This window comes from Myripristis murdjan, chromosome 15 (assembly GCF_902150065.1).
Source record: "Myripristis murdjan chromosome 15, fMyrMur1.1, whole genome shotgun sequence".
NCBI classification, from domain to species: Eukaryota; Metazoa; Chordata; class Actinopteri; order Holocentriformes; family Holocentridae; genus Myripristis; species Myripristis murdjan.
The window spans coordinates 15,821,626-15,844,749 of record NC_043994.1 but is presented as its reverse complement, the minus strand read 5'-3'; the positions used below and the strand labels follow the sequence as shown (position 1 = coordinate 15,844,749).

Below are 23,124 nucleotides of genomic sequence, written 5' to 3'. Positions count from 1 at the left end.
CACCTGCACCTGCCTATTCCCTCTTGCCACCATAGCTATACCATCATATGCTATAACTCCTGACTTGGTTATAAGGTAGATTTACATATTTTGTACTCTGTGTGATGTCTCTTCTACAGAGATTAAGTCATGCAGTTATGCTACCAAACCACCACACTAATAGACCAATATATCCACAGATAGCCAGCTAACAAAGAATGATGTGGTAAGGGTTATGTTTCAGTATCCACCTAATATGCTACTCAATATGTTACAATATACCAGCAAATGCACTACTAACAAATAACATGTCAGTATGCTTGCTACAAAGACAGACAAGCTGACAATTAAAGATGCATTATGCAAATTTAACGAGTAATGGCATTCCATGTTTTTGCCAGTTGAATCTAAAGGGTCTTCACTTCAACCAACCCTCAAAAATTTGCACTTATAATTACATGCACATGCACATGCAAAGCAATACACCACTGAATAAAACCAGTAATAAGGCATATAGCAAGTAAGCATGCAATAAACTGTTTTCCACTAACAAGTACTATAGAAACTTTAGCAAAACACAATCAAATGACAATTATTTGTTTTAATACGCATTGTCCCTTGAATAAATAAACTAAACTGAAACGTTACATGTAAAACTGCAGCCTTATCTGCACAAAGTTTCAGCAGTTTCATTTTTCATGACTAAAAATTCTGGTATTTTTGTCAGCATTTGCTCAGGGGATCAGTTTGATTCCTCAGCAAGATTTTGCCAGCTTGTGCATGATGCAAACTAGTACGGCTTTAGCGGGCACAGCCATTTGTTCTTGGCAAATGATCTACCCTCTGTTGAAATGAAAGCCAATTATATGCTGCCTTTCACACTGAAAAGGCTGTCATTGGTCTGTTCCTGTCAATAAGTAAATTGTGCAACAACAGCAATACGGCCGCTGCAAATCAACTGAGTTTTATCTTTTATAACTTACTTTCCGTGATATAATGTCATCATTTGTTATAGATGTTTACTATCTCCCAAACCAATGCTGAATGCTTCAAGGGCAGAAAAACAGCAATTCTATTCTTGGCCTATTGGCTGTGTGGATTCACTCATTCCATTTACACATGGTGTCTCTTAACAAAGCCTGTATGTCCATCTCTCACTAATTTAACCACTTGCATAATAGTTTGTAGCTTTTAGATGACCTTGTTTAAAGAGGATTTGACCGCTGGGATGTGAGAGTTCTCTGGTCACTATACTCTGGGCCACACCATATTTCAAAGAGTAGCTATACCTGAACACAAAGGAAAGGCAGGTTTTGTGGGGAGATGGCAGCACATCCCAAGGTTGCACCTATAATGAAACTAACACCGCTCACCTCGTTTCTTTGCCTCTGCATTTTCCCAGTTCATTCACTGACCCAGCTCTGAAGCCTTGGCATACGTTGCTTTTTTGTCCTGCACCACAACCATCTTTCTTTTCCCCAATGGAACCATGTTACATAAAGGTTGACGTATGCCCAGCCTATAGCCTCCCCATCTTGCTGCACCTGCTGTAAAATATCCCAACCTGTGAGTGCTGACTGGGCATGAACCGAACTGCCTCTCTTGGGTCCTGTTTTCATCTACACTCTTAAAAGAGCAAAAAGAAACTAGGCTCTAGACATCTGTAGACATCCTGGTACTGTGCTAATCCCATTCTCTTGTAGCCCATTGCTGTCTTCATACTGGATGCACTGGAATGAGACTGGAGTCTACAACCTCATCTGAATCACAGAAAAAAAAGAGGAAAAAGCAAAAGCATGTTCTTTTAAATCTTAGGTCTGTTAGGCACCTTTGCCCACTTGAACTCTACTAGGCTAGTGACAGGTAGTGTCACCAGAGATTTTCTACAAAGGGATGAGATTGGAGATTCATGAGTTTCAACACTGGCAAAAGCACAGTGGCTGGACCACATTCACCATTTTAGGCCAAACATGTCAATTCTTGACGTCATGAACAAATGTTTCAACAACTGCGGTCTTACATTGCAGTGAACGCAGTCTCAGCTGCAATCTCTCACAAAAGAACGTCTTTAGGTCTCTATGTCTCATCACGGCTCTCGCTGTGAAATGATCAAGGTTAACTTATTATATGTTGTGACATGTAATAAATTAACCTTGCTGCTCATGCCCAACATGTTCCTCATTAAGATCAACAAGGTTAATTTATTATATGTCACATACGATTTTTTTTTTTTCAAAAAGACCAACTGTTCAGTGTAGCAAGGCCTCTCGCCCATAGACTTCCATTCAAACATAAGAGCCTACGGTCTCCCTGCTCGCACCCCATGGTGTTACATATTGTGCATCATTGATTGTTGTCTCCCCCTGAGGAAGGGTCTCTGATTCCTTTCACAAACAAAGCTATTCAACTAAGACACTGTGGGTCTTGAAGCAATTTCCTAACAAATGAATTAACCAGCCTCTCCAACTTCTCTTTCTTTAAGGCAGTATATGGTGATCCATACTCTACCATTTACTGCCTTCTGCCCAGTGTTTGCTGGCATATGCTCCAGCCCTCTGTGACCCTGATTAGGAATAAGCAGGCATGTAAAATGGGAGCTACATTAGCTGAGGCAACAACACAAATTGCAGACATCAGTTTAAAATGACTTGTAGTTCTTACCTCTGCCCTACACTTGAGCACTATAGCATCAGTTCAGAATCAGAATCAGAAATATTTATTCCTCTAAGTGGTTACATAAATTCACAATTCCTGCTTGAAACATGGACAAATAAACAACATCAAATATACATCAAGAACTGCTGTAGTGGATATAAAATCATCTGCCTCTGCCAAGATTAAGCAAAAAAGTCAGATGGTCAATCTGTTCCTGAGGGGGAAAGCCTTAAGTTGGGAGTGAAAAAACTGCATAGATTTGCATAATTAATTGCCTTCTTTATCTGAACTTTAGGGCAAAAGGATGAGGACTGCTTTCTCTTAATCACACAGCCCCTCTATCGTGCACATACTCACACAGACACTCAATCACCAAAGGACAGAGACAGAGGCCACATTTTAATGCAGTTCAACATACTGAAAGCCCGACAGTCAAGTGTGGAAATGAGGATGTGTGCACATAACCAAATCATGGCGGAGAAAACATCAAAGGGAGTGGTGTGCATGCAATATTAAACATCGTACAATCCACCAGGGGTGTCACGATTTCTATTCTAAATCGAAAATCGACTGAGATGAGCTTTCGATTTCGACCGTCAGATTCATGAATCTTCCAGCATTGTTTTCAGGTTTGGCTGCCTGCTAGCTACCTCTTTGTCTGTAGCCTGCTATCCTGCTGATGCTAATGCTTCCTTGCTAACTTACAGCAAGAGCACAGCAATGGCATAAATATAGACAGTGCAGGCAGTGCAAATACACCATGGTTTGTGACGTGGAACAAAAATTAATTAAAATTAAATTAAAAGTGCTTTATAAAAACTATAAACAAAACTGTATTTAACAAGAAGCTTTTTCAAGCAAAATAATGATTTTCTTTACTTTGGTATTTTTGTTGTCACAGATATGCAATGATTTTTTGCTGGCTTGACGTGTATGTTGCTGTCCAACGTCAAGTTTGTATTTGATCTTTTGACACATTATGTTATGGCTAGTTTAGGTGCCAAATCTGAAGGTCAAGACTAACAAGCTGAACACATCTGCAAGCCGAGCGAGCAGTCATGCCTTCCAAACATAAAGGAGGCAGTGAGAAAAGGCAAGCGAGAAAGGAGAAAATGGCAAAGCTCCATAAATCCCCATTGCCAGCAACAGAGACTTATCCTGACATTTCAATCGAGGATATCAACTGATAAACGCATCTCCATATTTCTTCATCTCCATATTTACAGCAGTCTATAGGATAGTTGTCAAGCAACTTGCCTGCTTTTTTAACAGCTATAGTTATGCAAACAGTCCAAATATAGTTGGTTGATTATCTGATTTGATTGACCATCTGTTTATATCAGTGTGTGTCAGAGCGCTATCCATGGTTCTGATAGCTTTGAACTGTCTACTTTCCCAAAACAATAGCCCAAGTATCTCAGTCTTGAGAGGGGAGAAGTCTTGCCACCGCCAGGCATCATTTGTGTGGCCCGATTCACATCTGCTCCCAGTTGTGAGTCGCTTTGCTGCTGTTGCTAGTCCCAGTGGCTGCTCTGCTTCTCCTGACTGCCCCGAGCCCCTCATGCTAGTCATAGGGGACTCAGGAGTTACCCGAAGGATCAATGTCAGCAACCTCTGTCACTTCTGTTCCTGGGGCCAAAGCTCCCGGTGTAGACACTAAACTTAGGGTGCTGGAAAACAGGAATAGCCACTCTGGTAAGGCACAATCCAAATACACAAGCTACCTTAGTTATAGATCATTAGTTATACATGTTGCCACCAATGATTTTAGCGTGAGGCGATCAGAAGTCACAAAGGCTAAAACAGCCAGAACATGTGACTTCACCAGAAAGATGTGTCATATCACGTTGACACCATGTAGCCAATCTTTTCAAAGAATCTGAAAATGTAAGTGACAGTTGTGAGGGAGGGCATAAAACCAATGATCTGAACCTATGAGTCAAGTTTAAATCGAAAATCTAATCAAATTGTGGGCTTAAAATCCAAAGTCAAATCAAATCATGGACATGGAGAGCCATGACACCTCTACAACCTACAGTCTCAACAGAGTCATGTATGCCAAAGACATTCTGCTCAGCAACAGGGAAGCCCCTTTTCTTACAGAAAAAGCTTCAACCACAATAATAATAAAAAAAAAAATAATAATAACATTATGTGAGCTAGATTACCATGGTGATGTTTCAGTCAGAATAAATGACCTTTCAACATTAAAATGACTTGGATAACAATGTGCACTGACTTGTTCAGGAAAGGTGGTCTCTTACGAGCTAAATGTGGCCTCTGATAATGGCGGTGATGTATTAAACCTCTAAATCAACTCCAATCATAATTATTAGGTGTTAAGTTGCTTTTAAAATCATTCTCTAGTAGGTGAATTTTTTTAGTTGATCATCATACCCAACAACAGCTGCCCTGAAATCCCTATGATACTCTGTTCATTCCACAGAAATTCTCCGACTGCAGTCACCCAAATCACATTATCTGATAAAGGCATGAGTAGCCCTCCTGACCCCGTCTTTTCACCACAATAAGTGAAATGAAATGCATGCAGTGAGATGTGTGGAGTGGCTTCGACAGGCAGCCGTGTGCTGCAGATGTCAGAGGCTTTAGAACAATACACTTACCTCCTCAAGGACATCGGCTAGCTTGCTCAGAATATCCTCCTGCAGGCCATGGAAAGTGGGGACGCTGTAGGAGAAAGGAGGGGGGGAGGGTGTTGAAGTGACAGGGATGAAGATCACACAAATGCATGACTGACTGACTGTTGTGATTGTCTGCAAAAAGAAACACGTGTTAAACAGCATTGCTGGCAATATCTGCATCATTTATGGTACAGCCGGCCAGAATGTAAACATGGCTTGACCTGAGGGACAACTAAATTAGCTCCACAAGTTGACATCATGTGCATGGATGATGGCCTGTATATTATCAGTGTATATGGTTAATTTTTTTTTTCCAATTTATAGTGGATGCAGGTGTCTGGTTACGCTTCCTGCGTCAGATCCTGAGGTTCAACACACCACAATGAGGCTCTAATGTTTGTTCTTTTCACTTCCTGGCAGCCCCAATGAATGCTATCTGCCTGTTATCAAGCCTACTAAATAAAACTGGCCCAATGTTTATCAAGAAGGAGAGAAAATAACCCATGCTGGGGAACAAAGGGCTTTATCAGCCCGTATCATCTCTCGTTCTGTTTCTCCATCTCCTTCTCCCCCTCATTTTCCATCCTTTATTGCAGTAATCTGAACCATCTTGACTTGGCCCCCAGCCTCGGCCCTCGCTACTGCACTGTTGCTCCTCATGTTGTTCTTTCCTAGACAAAGGCAGTAGCTAGCAGGCTAGCCAGTGCACGGACGATCAGATAGACCCCCTTCTCGATGGGAAACATATGGAGCTTTAGGCCCTCAAGCTGTGAAGTGATAAACACTAACAAAAGCCCCTGTTGTGGAACACTTCTGATCTAATAGATTAATTAAGGAAGGTGAGAGTCGGGGTTTCACAGATGGTTTTTGACTTCCAGCCCTCCAAGAATATTACAACCAGGGTACTATGTGATGTGAATAAAGCATCTGTTTTTGCCACAATGAAACCAACAGTGACCACTGTATGACTTTCAGACACACCACTAAACACTGATACAAACTTTCCTGTGACTGATGGGATTGATTAACATTTCCCCCTGCTCATTTCCTATGTTTTGCCTGAGCTTGTCACAAATCTGGTGCATCAGTGGGCGGATGGCTGTGTGTCTTTATTCCGCGCCTGATAGCCACAGGCGCCTGCTTTATCTAAAGCTGTGGGGGCAGAGTGTGGAGTGATGGCTCACTGGCCTTACAAATGTCAATTCAATGTGATACACTTTTCAGAGAGTGAGGCGATGTGTCTGGAGGATATGAAGTTTCTCATGAATGCTAGGAATGGATAAAAAAAGAGTCCTCACAAGCATCCTTGGCTCTCATATACAGTGCAGGGTGGAGTTTCTCTCTCATATTAGAGGTTTTTCATGAGTCCCTCCTCCACAGCTGTTGAGAGCTACTGTATAATTTCACAGCAGACAAGGAGTGCGAAAAGGGCTCACAGGGACATGCGTGTGTTTTTCTCTATTGTTTAATGTACATCTCTTTTATTAGACCTGCTGCTGGGAAACAAAACAGGAGTATAGCAATCTATGCACGTTGTAACTCAACAAATGCTCTTGCTACAGGTCGCCATTTTTATCCTGTAGATGGTCCTTCACAAGCTGCACTCACAAAGCAATGTTTACAGCCTAGAGTAACTAAAGATCACATTGTATTTTCCTTTTATAAAGCAGGTCAAAATGCAAGAGTGTTATCAGTTGAATATGCAAGAGCTACTCAGAGATGTATGTATGTAGCAGACCAGGTCACCGTGCTGTTAAGTGAGAACAAGGATTTTGTATCTTTTTTAAACGTAGCTTGAGTCGGAGACAGGAAGGTAGGATTATTGGAGCTATTTGATCTAGTCAGACTTCTGGTACTGAACGTTATGACTTAGGGTGGAAGGGTGGAGACAGACGGGGGTGATGTGGCTTGATCTTGACTGCCCCGCCAATGTCATGGACTGCTGCTCTGGGCCGGGGACGTCTCCTCTTACAGTAAAAAGCTGACTAGTTTCCTGTGCACTGCGTTCACCCGCCTGTCTTGCATCAACTCTGTCAAATAGTGACAGAGCCCACAATCACAATCGTGGTGATTCATGAGGTTTTTCTCCTAGAGAAACGATCCATAACCATAACTCATACACAAACACACACACACACACAACTAAAGCACTGTGTTTGCTCTGCGATGCTGGGTCTGTGATCGCACACATACTGTAACTACAGTAGAGTGTGTTTGTGTGTGTGTGTGTGTGTGTGTGTGTGTGTGTGACTGTTTGCGAGAGCGGGTGAGAAAAGAAAGAAAGACAGAGGGAAGACAAAGCCCAAATTATTGTGCTGGCTATAATGCTGTGTTGCAATTTGGTTAGATTATTTCTCTCACAATCACAAAAAGAATAATGTTCTGCAGCGTACTGACAAATGCACATTTACCCTGAGAGAAAGCCACTTGCAAGGGTTGAACATACATTTGTAATATATGACACTCGTGGTCTAATTTTCACAATTTTCCTGATGGCGACTTAAGTGGGTGACAGAGAGAGAAGACAATCAAATGGAGAGATTGGAGGTGAGGGCTGAGTACACTGTGACTGCACCTCATGCATCTTGAACGCTGCTGTCCCTTAGCCTTTTGATGAGGCTTTCTTTCATCCTATGCTCACGAAACAAGATGAGTCTGTTGGCTTTTTAATGTGATAATAGGCTTCTCCTGCCTTCATCTCCACTTCCCTTTAAACCTTTATGCTAATGGATCTTTGATAGACAAATGAGTGGAGAAGGAGGAGGAGACAAGGGTATTTTTCCAGTAGGATGAGTGACACTTAGCTGAAGCACCATAAAATTAATGCTGAGTTATATCACTTATTGGCAAAACAAGGTTTAAGGAAACTTCCACTAAATATCCCATTGAATTTGTGCTGTTAATTGATTCAGTACATTTTAGATCAAAGCCCTGTACAGGCCATTCATCTGTGAGTGCGCGTGCAATTGCCTCGGTTGCTCACCTTTTCAGAAACTCCATGTACTCTGTGTGTTTGATGAGCCCCGTTCTCATCATGATGGTTTGAAAGCATTGTCGGTCGATGGCCCAGAGCTTGACATTTGTAAGAGCTGCAAAGAGAGGAAAAAACATAAGCATGCAACCAAAATATAGGTGGTGCACACTGTATATAACCTCTATGCATTCAGAATACACTATATTACCAAAAGTATTCGCTCGCCTGCCTTTACTCATACTATGAACTGAAGTGCCATCCCATTCCTAACCCATAGAGTTCAATATGATGTCGGTCCACCTTTTGCAGCTATTACAGCTTCAACTCTTCTGGGAAGACTGTCCACAAGGTTGAGGAGAGTGTTTACAGGAATTTTTGACCATTCTTCCAAAAGCGCATTGGTGAGGTCACACACTGATGTTGGTCGAGAAGGCCTGGCTCTCAGTCTCCGCTCTAATTCATCCCAAAGGTGTTCTATCGGGTTCAGGTCAGGACTCTGTGCAGGCCAGTCAAGTTCATCCACACCAGACTCTGTCATCCATGTCTTTATGGACCTTGCTTTGTGCACTGGTGCACAGTCATGTTGGAAGAGGAAGGGGCCCGCTCCAAACTGTTCCCACAAGGTTGGGAGCATGGAATTGTCCAAAATGTTTTGGTATCCTGAAGCATTCAAAGTTCCTTTCACTGGAACTAAGGGGCCAAGCCCAGCTCCTGAAAAACAACCCCACACCATAATTCCTCCTCCACCAAATTTCACAGTCGGCACAATGCACTCTGAAATGTACCGTTCTCCTGGCAACCTCCAAACCCAGACTCGTCCATCAGATTGCCAGATGGAAAAGCGTGATTCATCACTCCAGAGAACGCGTCTCCACTGCTCTAGAGGCCAGTGGCGGCGTGCTTTACACCATTGCATCCGACGCTTTGCATTGCACTTGGTGATGTGTGGCTTGGCTGCAGCTGCTCGGCCATGGAAACCCATTCCATGAAGCTCTCTGCGTACTGTACTTGGGCTAATCTGAAGGTCACATGAAGTTTGTAGCTCTGTAGCAATTGACTGTGCAGAAAGTCGGCGACCTCTTTGCACTATGCGCTTCAGCATCCGCTGACCCCTCTCCGTCACTTTACATGGCCTACCACTTCGTGGCTGAGTTGCTGTTGTTCCCAAACGCTTCCATTTTGTTATAATAGAGCTGACAGTTGACTGTGGAATATTTAGGAGCGAGGAAATTTCACAAGTGGATTTGTTGCACAGGTGGCATCCTATGACAGTTCCACGCTGGAATTCACTGAGCTCCTGAGAGCGGCCCATTCTTTCACAAATGTCTTGTTTCACAGTCTGCATGCCTGAGTGCTTGATTTTATACACCTGTGGCCAGGCCAAGTGATTAGGACACCTGATTCTGATCATTTGAATGGGTGAGCGAATACTTTTGGTAATATAGTGTATATCCAGCATTTATCATGGCTAGAAATTGGCAAGGAACTTGTCCATGATACAGGGGTCACAATACGATTTGTATCATGATACATGAAAATATATCATGATACAAAGAGGGTATCATGTGCTCTTGTTGTAACCATTTCATTGTGATTCTTATTTAAAAAAAAATCCTTATTAAAAACTTCTTATTAAAAAAACAGTTTTTTATCGTCACTGCCAGTGTAGTGCAAAAGCCTCTTGTTTTTACTTCAAAATCTTCTCTTTATAGAAGCAGTTGTGGGGAGCAATTTGAAAGAGGACTGAAACAATCTAAAGGCTGACCCAAAACACTTTTGGAGATCTCCGGGGAGCCCTCTAGAAAATCATAGGAGAACTTCAGCAAAGAGTCAATCTACTTAGCTGGCTGACTCTGCTGTATCTTTGTGTTTTGCTCGTCTGCTTCTGGAGCTGTTCCCTCCATTTCATCCTCATGGTCTGACTCCGCTTCACAATCTCAAAAGAGACAATGCAGAGGTTTTTTTTTTTTTTTTTTTTTTTTTTTTTTACAACAAAACTGTATTTTATCAATCCCTGTGGGGATATTTTATTTTCACTTGCCCCCCTTGGCAGAGATCTCAAAGCAGGAAAAGTGGCACTAGATGGTAGTGTCTTATTGAGTGTCTTGTTCAAGGGCACTTCAGCAGGATGAAGGCTGAACCTGGGACCACTTACAGTGAGCTTATAGTGAGTGTATATCTGGCATTAATATTATCATAATACATATGAAACATACCCACCCTTGCACAAAACCAAATGCAGACACGACACACATGGTCACAAACACAGAAGAATAAGCCGAGATGGACTGTATATATAAATGTAAAAATGTATATAAGGGCACGCACACCCACACACAAGGCCTGCATGAGCACGTCGCCTTCCCTCTGCAAGTATAGAGTTTGGCAGGCTTTTAAACAGGGTCGAACCACAGGGGAGACACCCTCATTAGACAGCCTGACACTGTTTTTAGTTAGAGACTTTTTCTCAAACATACCACCAGAACATACAGATGGACACATGCACAGATGCATTGAAGCCGAGCTGAAAACAGACATGCAGACATAGAAATACCCACAGAGATACACATAGATACAGTCTCCATAAACACACACACATGCACACACACACACACAGCAACCATCTGACAGTGAGATAACGCAAGCGCCAGGCTCCAAAGATTTATGTTCCACTTTAATAAACTTCTACTCTTCTTTGCAACCATTTCTAAGCCATTTCTTAAGATTAGATTAAAGCAAAAGATGAAATCTAGATCTAGTTTGGCCTTATCAAATCAAAAGGTTATTTTTGCTGGTGCAAAGGGGCAATGGGATGGGAATAAATTGCTCCAGCGTGGTAGAAGCCAACCAGCCCACTATATGAACATAGGTGTGGAGAGAAATTATTTGGAGTCACCACCTAATACGACCCTGGAGCAACAAGAGTGGGAGGTTAGACGTCATTGCCCACTAAGCAGTGTGCAGCAGAGTGTTTTGGCTTCGTGTGGGAGTGTGGGGCGTTGGGAAATAAGATATGTAGCAGCCTGCAGCGCACTGCAGTAGGTAAACGTATTATTTGGAGACTTGACTAAATTGCAGTGAGACTCGGGGAGCTAGTTATCCTGAAGTGTGTGTGTGCATAGATGAATGGCTTAATGCTCATGAGTTGCTGGCCATTAGCTTGACAGTTTTCTATATGAACAAACATAGAGCACCCCAGGCGGTGCGAGAGAGATGTGAGGAGATGCGAGGTGTGGTGTTACAGTGCAGTGACCGCTGGGACATTAACAATGACACAATAGTGGATTGAAAATCCATGCAACACTGAAATATCAACAAACATTTTCGTGTAATGAACAGAAAGGTTCTTAGATGCACATCAGATAGATTAGTCCACAGTTACTTCTAGCAGAACTCTTAGATTTTATTGTGGTCTTATTGTGGTCTTATTATTTCTATTATTCTAGCTTCAAAGCAGGTATAATGGTGAAAGGTTTAAAAATATGCACTCACACGCTTTAACAAGATGCATATGCTAATGTAATATTATTATTACAATATCTAATAGCAGAGAGAGTATTTCTTTTATTGCTGTAACATTTGAAGAAAATGCAAAATCAACTTAATTACATGTTCAAAGTTCATTCAAAATTCAAGTTTTATGGCTTTTGTTATGTCTCCAGGTATTCTTTCGAAGATATTTAGCAGGATCTTTGTTTACAAAATGAACAGTGGAGCAGCCTCAGTTTATGTCATGCCTGCTACTGCTCATGTGAATTTCTTTGCCTGAATTCCCCCCTCAGGATGAATGTGACCTGACCTCATAATATCAGCCCACTCTGCTAAGATCAGTATGGCTATTCATAACCACGCTGCCCACAACCAAACACTAGGCTATATCATTATCCTTTGTTTGTGCTCCTCTCTTCTCCTCGATGCACTGATTGTAATCCCTCAGCCCTCAATTTTTCCCAGTTATTTAAGACACCAGATCAATGGCATCGCTGATTGTGATTATTGCCAAACATTTGGTCATCTGTTAAATAATAAGAAAATGGACAATTAGCTCCGTGTGTGTACCAGGCGCTGTGAACGAGGCTTTCCATCAGAGCCAAATGACAGCAGTCATCGGCATGTATGGGGATCACCAACAAGATAGAGCACATGCCGAGACATGCATGCGAGGGATTAAAGGAGTCACTCATTCATTTGGAGTAGTCAGAATTTCAGTGTGACTGAGTTAGATCAGTTTCCAACATTATGCAGCCCTCATGTTATTTGAACCAATTTTGCTTTTGCATTCAGTGGGTATTCCCTGCTCATTAGGTTACATCAGAGAGATCCATGAGCTCCAAGATAATTGTCTACACACTGATCCAAATTTAATAATCATACTGTAATCGCAGGGAGGTAATGGCTGCCAAAATTGACAACTATCAAAACCATGTCTAGGGTTTGACAACATCAAAACGTAATTCAACAAGCAAGTATTTGCACTTCCTTTACCTGCGTATAGCTAGAGGCATAAAAAGCCAGAGCAAGTTATCTCAGCTCTATGATCTCCTGATCTGTGTTCTCTAGTGTGGCTGTGTGGAGAAGTGTAATCGAGCTGAAAATGACTCAATTATCTTTGAAAAACAGTCTATGTCTGGCCCCTAAAGCCTAAAGCAACTGCCATTTGCATGACTTACAATCAGCATACCTTTTCCAAAAACAGAGCTGCCTAAAAGTTGTACTAAAGGGTAGATTACAGCTCCAGCACTCAAGAGTGTGAGGAATCTTTCACAGTCACATCAAGATAAATCTGTTTGTGAGTGTAAACGTAGCTTGATACTATTTTGTGTGCACATTATTTGACAGCGGATAAGTGCCAGAATGTAGATCAGCACGTAGAGAAAAATCGCACTCTTGTAACAATATGAGAGCGAGCGACATTTGGACAATATACTGCACATTCAGAGCAAAGTCTCATCTGGTGTTTCTGTGTGTCTCTCCATGTGTCTCCCTCTCTTTTCCACTTACTTTCTCTCTCAGCCACTCTAGAGACCCATTTCACAACATGGCTATGCCTGCAATTAAATCATTGTCACACCATAAGGAAAATGTGTTAAGAGAACCATGGGAATATTAATCCACGTGTGTCTTTAGCTCAGGGTTTAGCGCAATGGCAGATATTAGGAACTGCTAGACTGTGAATTATCATTTAGTACTTGTCTATAATTAACCTTTGGTTATGCAGCTCTGAGAGAAAGGGTGACATCTCCAAACAAATTAGTGTGAGCACCCACCATGAGAGTTTTGACTCTGAAATACGGTTGTGATGTTTGGGACTGAGGGGATTTCAGCTGGGTTTCACCATTACTCAAAAACCTATTCCCACCGTCTGTCGTTCGCCCACTCCCACAGCTTAACTTCTCCTCCTTAATGAAGCTCTCTGCTCACTTTACTGTGAGGCACACACACACACACACACACACACACACACACACACACACACACACACACACACACACACACAATGAATCAAAAGCACACTTAAGTTTACAAGATCACATTTAGCTCTGTTCCTTCGAGGGTTGCTCACATGTTTTGGAAAGCGGTAAGGGAGCAACACAGTCGGGGCTCTGGGATGGAAGAGTGTGTGTGAGAGCCTAATCTCTTTTCCCCCCGAGTCATTAATAACATCAGCCAAGTTTGATTACATCTGGACGAGTGTGAGAAAGCAGGACAGGCCATTCATATGTAGCATGAGCCCACAACACAACAAAACAAATACATAATGCATTCTATTCAATATTTTTCTTTTCATGATTGATATCATTACTGAGCCTAAAATCGCAGGATACAGTTAAAATGATACCTTGGGCCATATATGGTCATTTTTGAATTTGTGCTAAATTTTATATAACGAGGTACAAGTGGCATGAGAGGTTTAAATAATCTGTTGTGAACTGGAGTATTGCATGTCTCAAGTTGAGGGGGAAAAAGTGCGTGCATTTAGTTACCACTGCAACTTTCACAACCCAGTGAATCTCAACAAAGAAAACTTTCATCATAACTTTGGCACTTGTCACACGTGACTGACTAGCTTAATCACATGCAATCTGCAGCTGCCAGCGCTGCCAGCACTCACTCCATGTGGGAGAGAGGAATCCATGGACTTGGAGCTGCAGCTGCCTGAGAAATATTGAGCCGAACATCATCCCACCCACCATCCACCTACCTCCTTAACCCACACCCTGCTGCAGAGAGCACAAAGTAGACGGCGGAAAAAAGAAAAAAAAAAATCAAACTCTGCTCGTCTCACAGTGCTGTCACCATCTTGATTTACAGATTAGCAAATGTAATTGCTGTTACACTCGATGTTTCAGTTTGGTGGCGATTCCTTTCTGCTTCTGTGCACTGTAATGACATATGTCAAATATATAAACTCACCTGAAATGAAAATGCTCAATCAATACATGCATTTCACATCCCAGTCACACGCAAATGCGACAGGAAAGTGTTGCAAGATATGCCAAACTGCAAAGTGAAAAGCGAATTGTTGAACACTTTTCTGGCACTCATGGAACCTATACATATACATTAGTTTAAATACACGTATGTGCGTGTGTGTGTGTGTGTGTGTGTGTGTATGACATTTGATTGAATATACCGTGTTTTCAAATGTGTAAAACTATCACAGAGCAAAGGCAGGATGCTCCAGCTCCATTCGGTCGGAAACTACCTGTCAGACGTTGATTGAATAGGAACATTTTTAAGAGCTTACTTTTAGCTTTCTCTGTCTCTGAGAGCCACCAGATAAAAACACCATTTAACACTCATCTGGGTAACATTAACAAACCTTACTCCCAGCCTTTATTCATCAATAACAGCTGAGCATGTTTGGAAGTTCATCATAAACACTTGCACATTAAGGAGGCTGGAGATTGGTCAATTTAAAAAGACCTTCCATTATCCTGATAGCAGAATGGTCCCATCTGAAGTCAGTTTCATCAGTCCCTATAGCTGCAGTTTTGCTGGTGTTATTCATAACCGAGAGAAGGCATATCTCTGTGCGGCTTCGGCAGACAACATTGCCTATTTCCAGCATGAAGAGTTTGGCAGCTTGGGCAGAGAAAATGCAATCTTTCTGTTGGATACAAAAGCTCATTTTTGCTTTTAGATTTCCATTCTGTGTTTATTTCCAAAGACTGTTTCTAACGTTATATTCAGTGGAGTGGATCCTTCTCTCTCATAGCATCTCCTGAAACTTTTCAACGAAAAACTTCTCAAGATGTGGGATGTGCTGTAAGTTTCATTCTTCATAGAGACTGAGGGTTAGGGACGGTCAGTCATCATTTACATTCTGCAAAACCTGGTTTAATAATAATGCTTTCAGTTCAGGGAGTGTTTAAGTCTTCTGAAGTATAAAATGAAAGAGCTTGAATGAAATATTAAAAGGAACATAAAACACGAGATCAAAGAGGGTAGAGGATACTGTAATGGCAGGTGTTGGATGGAGAGTTTCTGTGCTTCTGCAACGACAAAAATGCTAAACTTCAGTTATGTGTGTATCCCAAAGAGCCCTTTGAGCTGCTAAATCACACATCAGCTAAACTAATAAATGAAGAAGGGGCATCTGGATGGTACTGAACAACATAATGACGCAGATGCGCCGCTTTTTACAGTACAATGGGATCGATGGGATCTTACAGCAGATGACTTTTTAATGGAACTGAGTATTATGGTTGTGTGGGAGAAACAAATGAACACTGTTTGAGGTAGGGCTGAGCAATTCCTCAAAATATTATGAAAATATAGCCAAGTGCACTATGCAATTTTTCCGTAAACATAAAATATGTGGCAAAACACCATTATAAATGAAGCAATGTGATGCTGCAGAGATGCCCTGGGCTAGAGCTCATATTCTCCAGTTGTTAAAAAATGTTTGTTTGAGACAGACCCCAGCCCTAATCACGTCATCATCATCATTTTAATTGTTTTTCAGTGAAAATTACAATTATGATGCAAAATTATAGATATCACATTCGATTTTGGATTATGTAATGTGGTGATATGACATAACTGTTGTCTTTTTCTGGTTTTAAAGGCTGCATTACACTAAAAATAACTAATTTTCGGAACTTTCTAGACATTTCAAGCTGCTCCATTATCATATCCAAATAAGAAATGATTGTTTGCCAAAAAATTCTTGCATTTAAAAGTCTTATGAAAGCACTGATGGTCACTGATGCCAACATCAGTATCAATGTATTCTGTCAAAGATATTGTGAGTTTTGATTTTGTTCATAATCAAAACTGCAGTCAGAATATCTGCATTATGACTTTTTTCCTCTTTGTTTTTTTAGGTCCAGCTCTAGTTTGTGGACAAAGTATGGCAACATTGATCTGCTATCTGCACAAACATGTATAGACAGAGAAACTATCCATACCTGTGATTTTATGTGGGGACAAAAATGGGAGAAAATGGGGAAAGAGGTATACGGAGACACATCCACAGTCCTTATGCAATGAACAGCAGACCTCTGTGGTGTGTGTGTCATTTAGTGTTGATCAGCCCGGGATACAGAGAAGGCAGACTGCAATCAGATCAGAGCCAGCTATACCGGTCCACAGTGATGAAGGATAATGGGGAGGAATTCAACACAAGAGCAAGACCATAAATTGCAATTTCTCTAATGATAGATGTCTCACCTCAAAGAGAATGTGTGTGCATTTGTGCGTATGTGTGTGTGGGAGTTTATGTGTGCCTCCTCGGCCAAGCAGAGAAGTGAATTTTCTCTTTGAGGCAGCTAATGAAAGACAGAAAAGAAAAGACGGTGATGAGTAGGAATGAAAGAGGCAGTGTGTTCCTGATAGAATTAACAAATTCTTCTTTTTTTTTGAGGTTTTCAGTTGTCTCAATCAAATTGTAACACGCTCCTTTTCTTTCTGCAGTGCATTTTTTATTAAAGGGCATTCACTTCTTCTCTCCCACATGGATTCTGTTTCATGGTGTTACTACTGCTTAGCTGGGCTGATGAGCTCAGTGGTGAGGAAAACTGGTTCTAAGGGGAAAAGGCTGTTTTTCAATTGGCACTCTCTTCTAAACGCCAGGAAAAAAAAAAAAAAAAAATCATTGTCCCTTTTGATTCCATTCTCCACATAGCATCTGACTACCCATAAAATATTACCTTTTCAGCATAAACTGCTCTCTCAGAGGTTTGTGAGGTAAATGTTAATTGTTTGTTGTCCCCGTCATTACAGACAATCAACCAGAAACTATTTGCCACAGAGGAAATCCATTTGAATAACCTGATAAATTTCAGTCTGCCCAGCTGGAGAAACTCAAGGAGGAAATGAATTTTGTTTGCTATTCATCAGTAAGTGGGTTATTTTTAGCACCTGGTCCAGGTTGTATCTGGTTCACATCTCTCTATATTGTTGATTCTGTGGATTAGTTCAATTCCACATTGATATTCAGTGACATCACTGACCTATCACATCATCAGATAGCAGGAGAATGATGGAAAACTAAATGTGAGCCTTTGTCATACAAATTTGGGGATGTGCTTGAGCTGATAATAGCTCAACAGCTCCTCATGGACACTGAAAACTGTGCAATTGACCAGTCTGGATACATTTTGTCAAATTATTAGAAATGTGACAGTCTTTTCCTTTTCAACTCTGTTAACATGAATAAATGATGTGCTGTGTCACTGTTGAAGTTCTTAAGTCTTTCTGTCAGCCGCGGCTGTGCTGCTGTGCTGCTGCACGCTGAGGCAAAATGGAACAAACATCAAGTCTCTGCACCCTGAAATACCCAGCAAAAGCACAGTGATAATTCCCTGATGCTTTGCCAGAATGTGATGACTGTTATGAATGTGTGTGTTTGCATGTGAGCTTAGTGTGTATGCGTGTGAATCTATGTCACTAGACTTCATTTTTCAAAGAAACATCCATTAGTCTGACAAGAGGCCTCCTCCCTCAGCAGGAGTCCTGCATTCAGCTACATGTCTGTAGAAATCATGTAGAAATTCCTGATTACTAAAAGGAACAGATGCATAACCATCAAACCAATAAAATAATTTAATAACGCAGATGAGTGGCTCAGGACTATTAATTTCTTCTCCTTTTCAATATGGCTGTGTGGACATCCAAACAAATCATATCATGTTCACATATAAATACTGGGGGGGTGGACATTTCTGTTTTGTTAGATACTTTAAAAAGGGAATGAAGATTAAGGCTATGCAATTTCCTGAGGGAAATGACATTGCAAAATCCAGCACAATTTAGTGCTAAATAATAATATAAATGTCCAAGAATAACATTAATGCCAGCAACTAAAAATAGCATTAAACACAAAATCTAAACAACTAAAAATAGCATTAAACACAAAATCTAAACATACAGCACCCCACCCACAGGCACCCCATTTCTCCACTATCCTGCTGGTAAGTTTCTATGTCATTATACATTAGATACAGCAAATATCTCTCTTTACAAGTATAATATAAATATCAAAGCTGCACTATTGCCCAATATTCAGCTGGCATGAAATTAAGCTAAATTTTAGGAACTTATCCCAAACAGACGAGTCTCAGTCGCATGTTTCAGGCCACACCAACACACAGTTAAGGCGTCATAGAAATTTCAGTGCTTCTAAGTGAGCTAAGTGTATTCTGTTTGCTTGGTTCTACCTTAAAATTTTGCAATTTGTCACTGCCTCATTTTTTTTCTAACCACTTTCATCTTTGCAGATTTTAGGCTGAATCTTGTTACTTAAGTTATCATTTGATGACAAATTAATGTTTTATTTTAGCAAGTGCCAGTACTGAAACTCACTAAAATTTTGATGTGGCTTTTACGACTTGGTGCCAAGTTTTATGGCTGCTCTAAGTGCCACTGCATTGTTCCATAGGATAATACTGTAGTTTCCTGGCACCAATAAGGGTCACAGTCTTGTACCCATCATTTTTTGGCAAGCGTCTTCATGTGTTTACACTCCAGTGAATACAACAGCAAGAATCTGCACTGGCACACCAAATAAAATGTGAGTAGATGTGGACAACATGAGTGCTTCTGATGAGTTTCTGTTTCTCTCGGGGCTTTACTTCCAGCAGCAGCCAGGTGGAACGTGTGTAGGCTCTCCTCCTCCATATAGTGCCAACACTCAAAGGTGAGAGAACAGTGTTACAGACAGGCAGACAGCTCTTAAGCTCACTGACAGAGAGAGCTTGCTAATGTAAACAACACCTGTACCGTGAACAAACATCATCCTAAAACTAGATGTATTGCTTTTCGGGTTTTTTTTTTTTTTTTTTTTTCTTTTCTTTTCTTTTGCAAATGCACAACCACTGCCAACACCTCCAGAGAAGAAACTGTCCTACAAACTTAAGGATTAAAAAAAAAAGACTAGGGGGGTTTGTGTAGAGCTGAAAAACAAACAGGAGGGACTAGAAATACATGCACATGCAGAATGAGCTGGATGGATTACCTTGTTAAACATGAACATTATGTTACTTATACTGAGCTAACAGTACACATGAAATCTACAAAGCACAAGGCTTTATTTTATGCATGTGAGCAGTTTTTTAGCATGCATGAGAGCCTGATGTGCCTTGTAACTGCATGCTCAGACTGTGAATTTCCATGTCGTGAATGATGTGATAAAGCAAAATTTGCTTCATATCTGTGACCGTATTCATGCGAGTCCGCGATGTGAATATTCACTTTTTACATTTGTGGAACACACACTTCAACTTGAGTATTATATTATCTATTAAAACTTCTAAAACTTTTGAATGTCTGTGACTTGGATTCCATTCAGCTTGGAATGACATACCCATAAAAAAGAGTGGTTTGAACTTTGAAAAATAAGCTTCTAAACCTTTTCAGTTTACACTTACACATCTTGTACCTTCATTCACTCGCTCGCTTCCTCACTCATTCACAGGATCACAGGCTATAGGTTCGCTTCATTTGGACGTGCCAGCTTTCCACTTGGAGCAAGGCATTTAACAGGAGTGTGGGTGGAGCTTCAGGCTGCTGGCTATGCTCTTATGTAAATTGGAGCTGCGAGAGTGAACAATAAATTAACCATGATTGGCTCTTAAAATCATCTTTGTGTTTCTGTAGGCATTATGACTTTAGTCCAATGATAATTTAACCATAATCTTGCTATAATATACACTATATTGCCAAAAGTATTCACTCAGCTATCCAAATCATTGAATTCAGGTGTTCCAATCTCTTCAATGGCCACAGGTGTATAAAATCAAGCACCTTGGCATGTAGACTACTTCTACAAACATTTGTGAAAGAATGGGTCACTCTCAGGAGCTCAGTGAATTCCAGCGTGGTACCGTGATAGGACGCCACCTGTGCAATAAGTCCAGTCGTGAAATTTCCTCGCTACTAAATATTCCACGATCAACTGTTAGTGGTACTGTAACAAAGTGGAAGCGATTGGGAACGACAGCAACTCAGCCACGAAGTGGTAGGCCACGTAAAATAACAGAGCGGGGTCAGCAGATGCTGAGGCGCATAGTGCGCAGAGGGCGCCAACTTTCTGTAGAGTCAATAGCTACAGACCTCCAAACTTCATGTGATCTTCCGATTAACTCAAGAACAGTGCGTAGAGAGCTTCATGGAATGGGTTTCCATGGCCGAGCAGCTGCATCCAAGCTTTACATCACCGAGCGCAATGCAAAGTGTCGGATGCAATGGTGTAAAGCACGCCGCCACTGGCCTCTAGAGCAGTGGAGACGCGTTCTCTGGAGTGATGAATCACGCTTCTCCGTCTGGCAATCTGATGGACGAGTCTGGGTTTGGCGGTATTTGTCTGACTGCATTGTGCCAAGTGTAAAGTTTGGCGGAGGGGGGATTATGGTGTGGGGTTGTTTTTTGGGAGTTGGACTCGGCCCCTTAGTTAGAGTAAAAGGAACTCTTAATGCTTCAGCATACCAAGACATTTTGGACAATTTCATGCTCCCAACTTTGTAGGAACACTTTGGAGATGGCCCCTTCCTGTTCCAACATGACTGCGCACCAGTGGACAAAGCAAGGTCCATAAAGACATGGATGAGCGAGTTTGGTGTGGAAGAACTTGACTGGCCTGCATCCTGACCTCAACCCGATAGAACACCTTTGGGATGAATTAGAGCGGAGACTGAGAGCCAGGCCTTCTTGTCCAACATCAGTGTCTGACCTCACAAATGCACTTCTGGAAGAATGGTCAAAAATTCCCATAAACACAACCCTAAACCTTGTGGAAAGCCTTCCTAGAAGAGTTGAAGTTGTTATAGCTGCAAAGGGTGAGCCGACATCATATTAAATCCTTTGGTTTAAGAATGGTATGTCACTCACGTTCATATGCGTGTGAAGGCAGACGAGTGAATACTTTTGGCAATATAGTGTATGTCGTCAGGTCAAGTTGGTAATACGAGGTTTTTGAGCATTCCCAGTCATGGTGTGTAACAAAGTAAAACACATGCAGAAAGAAAAAGAAACACCTATACTCGATAGGCTTTGGGTGGTTTATGATATATTTTCTATACAGTGCGGAATTATGTTTGACTGATAAATTAATTCAGTTTGAAAAGAATTTGACAAGCCAGTTGGTCACTCCTGAGTTTTGCTCAGCACATAGGGGAGCTTACAGTCCAGAAAGGGGGTGATACTACTGGCAGAGATCTGCCTTCTACTGAGTGCACTTAAAGAGCTTCCAAATTTAAAATGTGTGCTGTACCCAAATGTAGCATAACTGAATGTGTTTTCTATACCAACCTGGCCTACCTGACAATTTCACTAATTTGAAGGTCTGTATTCATGTTCCCTTTGCCTTATGATGGTCACTAAATTTCCAACCTTGGCTATTGCAGTTTCTTTTCAAAACGCTAGTGACAATGTCCAAACATAGTTACAATGCAAGTTGTGCCTGTCAGCAAACAAATATGTAGGACATATACAATATCTGCCAAACACAATGCGTTTCCTGCAGGACATGGGTGCAAGTAAAGAGTGGGGATTCAAATCTATGACATGGTGTGTCTTTGTTTAGAAATCAGTTCAGCTGGGACATGCACCACTGTTTCAGCTTGTTGCTTTTTTAAGTGTGCAGGCTCCAAGGCTCCTTATGTTTTGGAGATTTTTTTTCCCGGTTTCGACACATGAAATGACTGAGTACAGTGATTTCTTCCACTGGTTTGAAATGAGACCATAAGCCATAAGTCATATATGCCCACATTTATTGTGTAAAGATTAGCAAAAGACTTCATGTTCCTATCAGGCAATATCTTACAGTGTTCAATATTTAACACTAAATTCTTCTCTCCATCCATATAAACCCCATGTTGCTAAGAAAAAACAACCCTACAAAGTTTCTAGACCCATTCTTCTTCAGTGGGACTGAGTTCTGACATCAGCAACAAATGACCTTTCAGTTAAACAAGAGTTGCCACAAACTGTGGCAGAAAAGCCACACAACAGAAATGGCCTGTGGATAAATAACATTTTTTGAAAAAGTATGTAATCCTGTAATGGTGAGTGCTGTCCTCAGTTACCCACCAATCCTGTATGGTGCGGCTCTTGGTATTATCAGTCTGTCCATATTGACACAGATTATTAGCACAAAAAATGCCCATCAAAGGCAGCTGTTTAAAGGTGCACCTGCAGGGCTATTCTCTTGCTGGCTGACTGTATACTGCTGCTGTGTGAAGATGCCTCTCAGGGTGTTTTAACCTTTCAAGCCGTCTAGAGACCCAGAAGAGCTTCTAACTTCAGGCTCACACCTGCGCTCAGACTGAGAATCAGGACAACAACAGCAGCAGGGGCCCTCAGCGCAAACCCACACACACACACACACACACACACACACACACACACACACACACACACATACACCCATAA

The 23,124-nt window shown here is 41.4% G+C and overlaps 1 protein-coding gene across 3 annotated transcripts in view; it reads right to left on the bottom strand.

The window, feature by feature from the left end:
* LOC115372488 (cGMP-dependent protein kinase 1) overlaps positions 1-23,124 on the bottom strand; it is an 85,471-nt gene that overhangs the window by 23,087 nt on the left and 39,260 nt on the right. For 2 of the 3 annotated variants that reach the window (XM_030070432.1, XM_030070427.1), the window contains exons 4-5: positions 8,260-8,365; positions 5,259-5,322 (exon numbers count right to left, since the gene is read on the bottom strand). In XM_030070432.1, the coding sequence (XP_029926292.1) occupies positions 5,259-5,322; positions 8,260-8,365 (170 nt within the window). Of the gene's footprint in view, positions 1-5,258; positions 5,323-8,259; positions 8,366-8,550; positions 8,566-23,124 lie in introns of those variants that run through there. The other variant, XM_030070428.1, reaches the window with a different exon arrangement.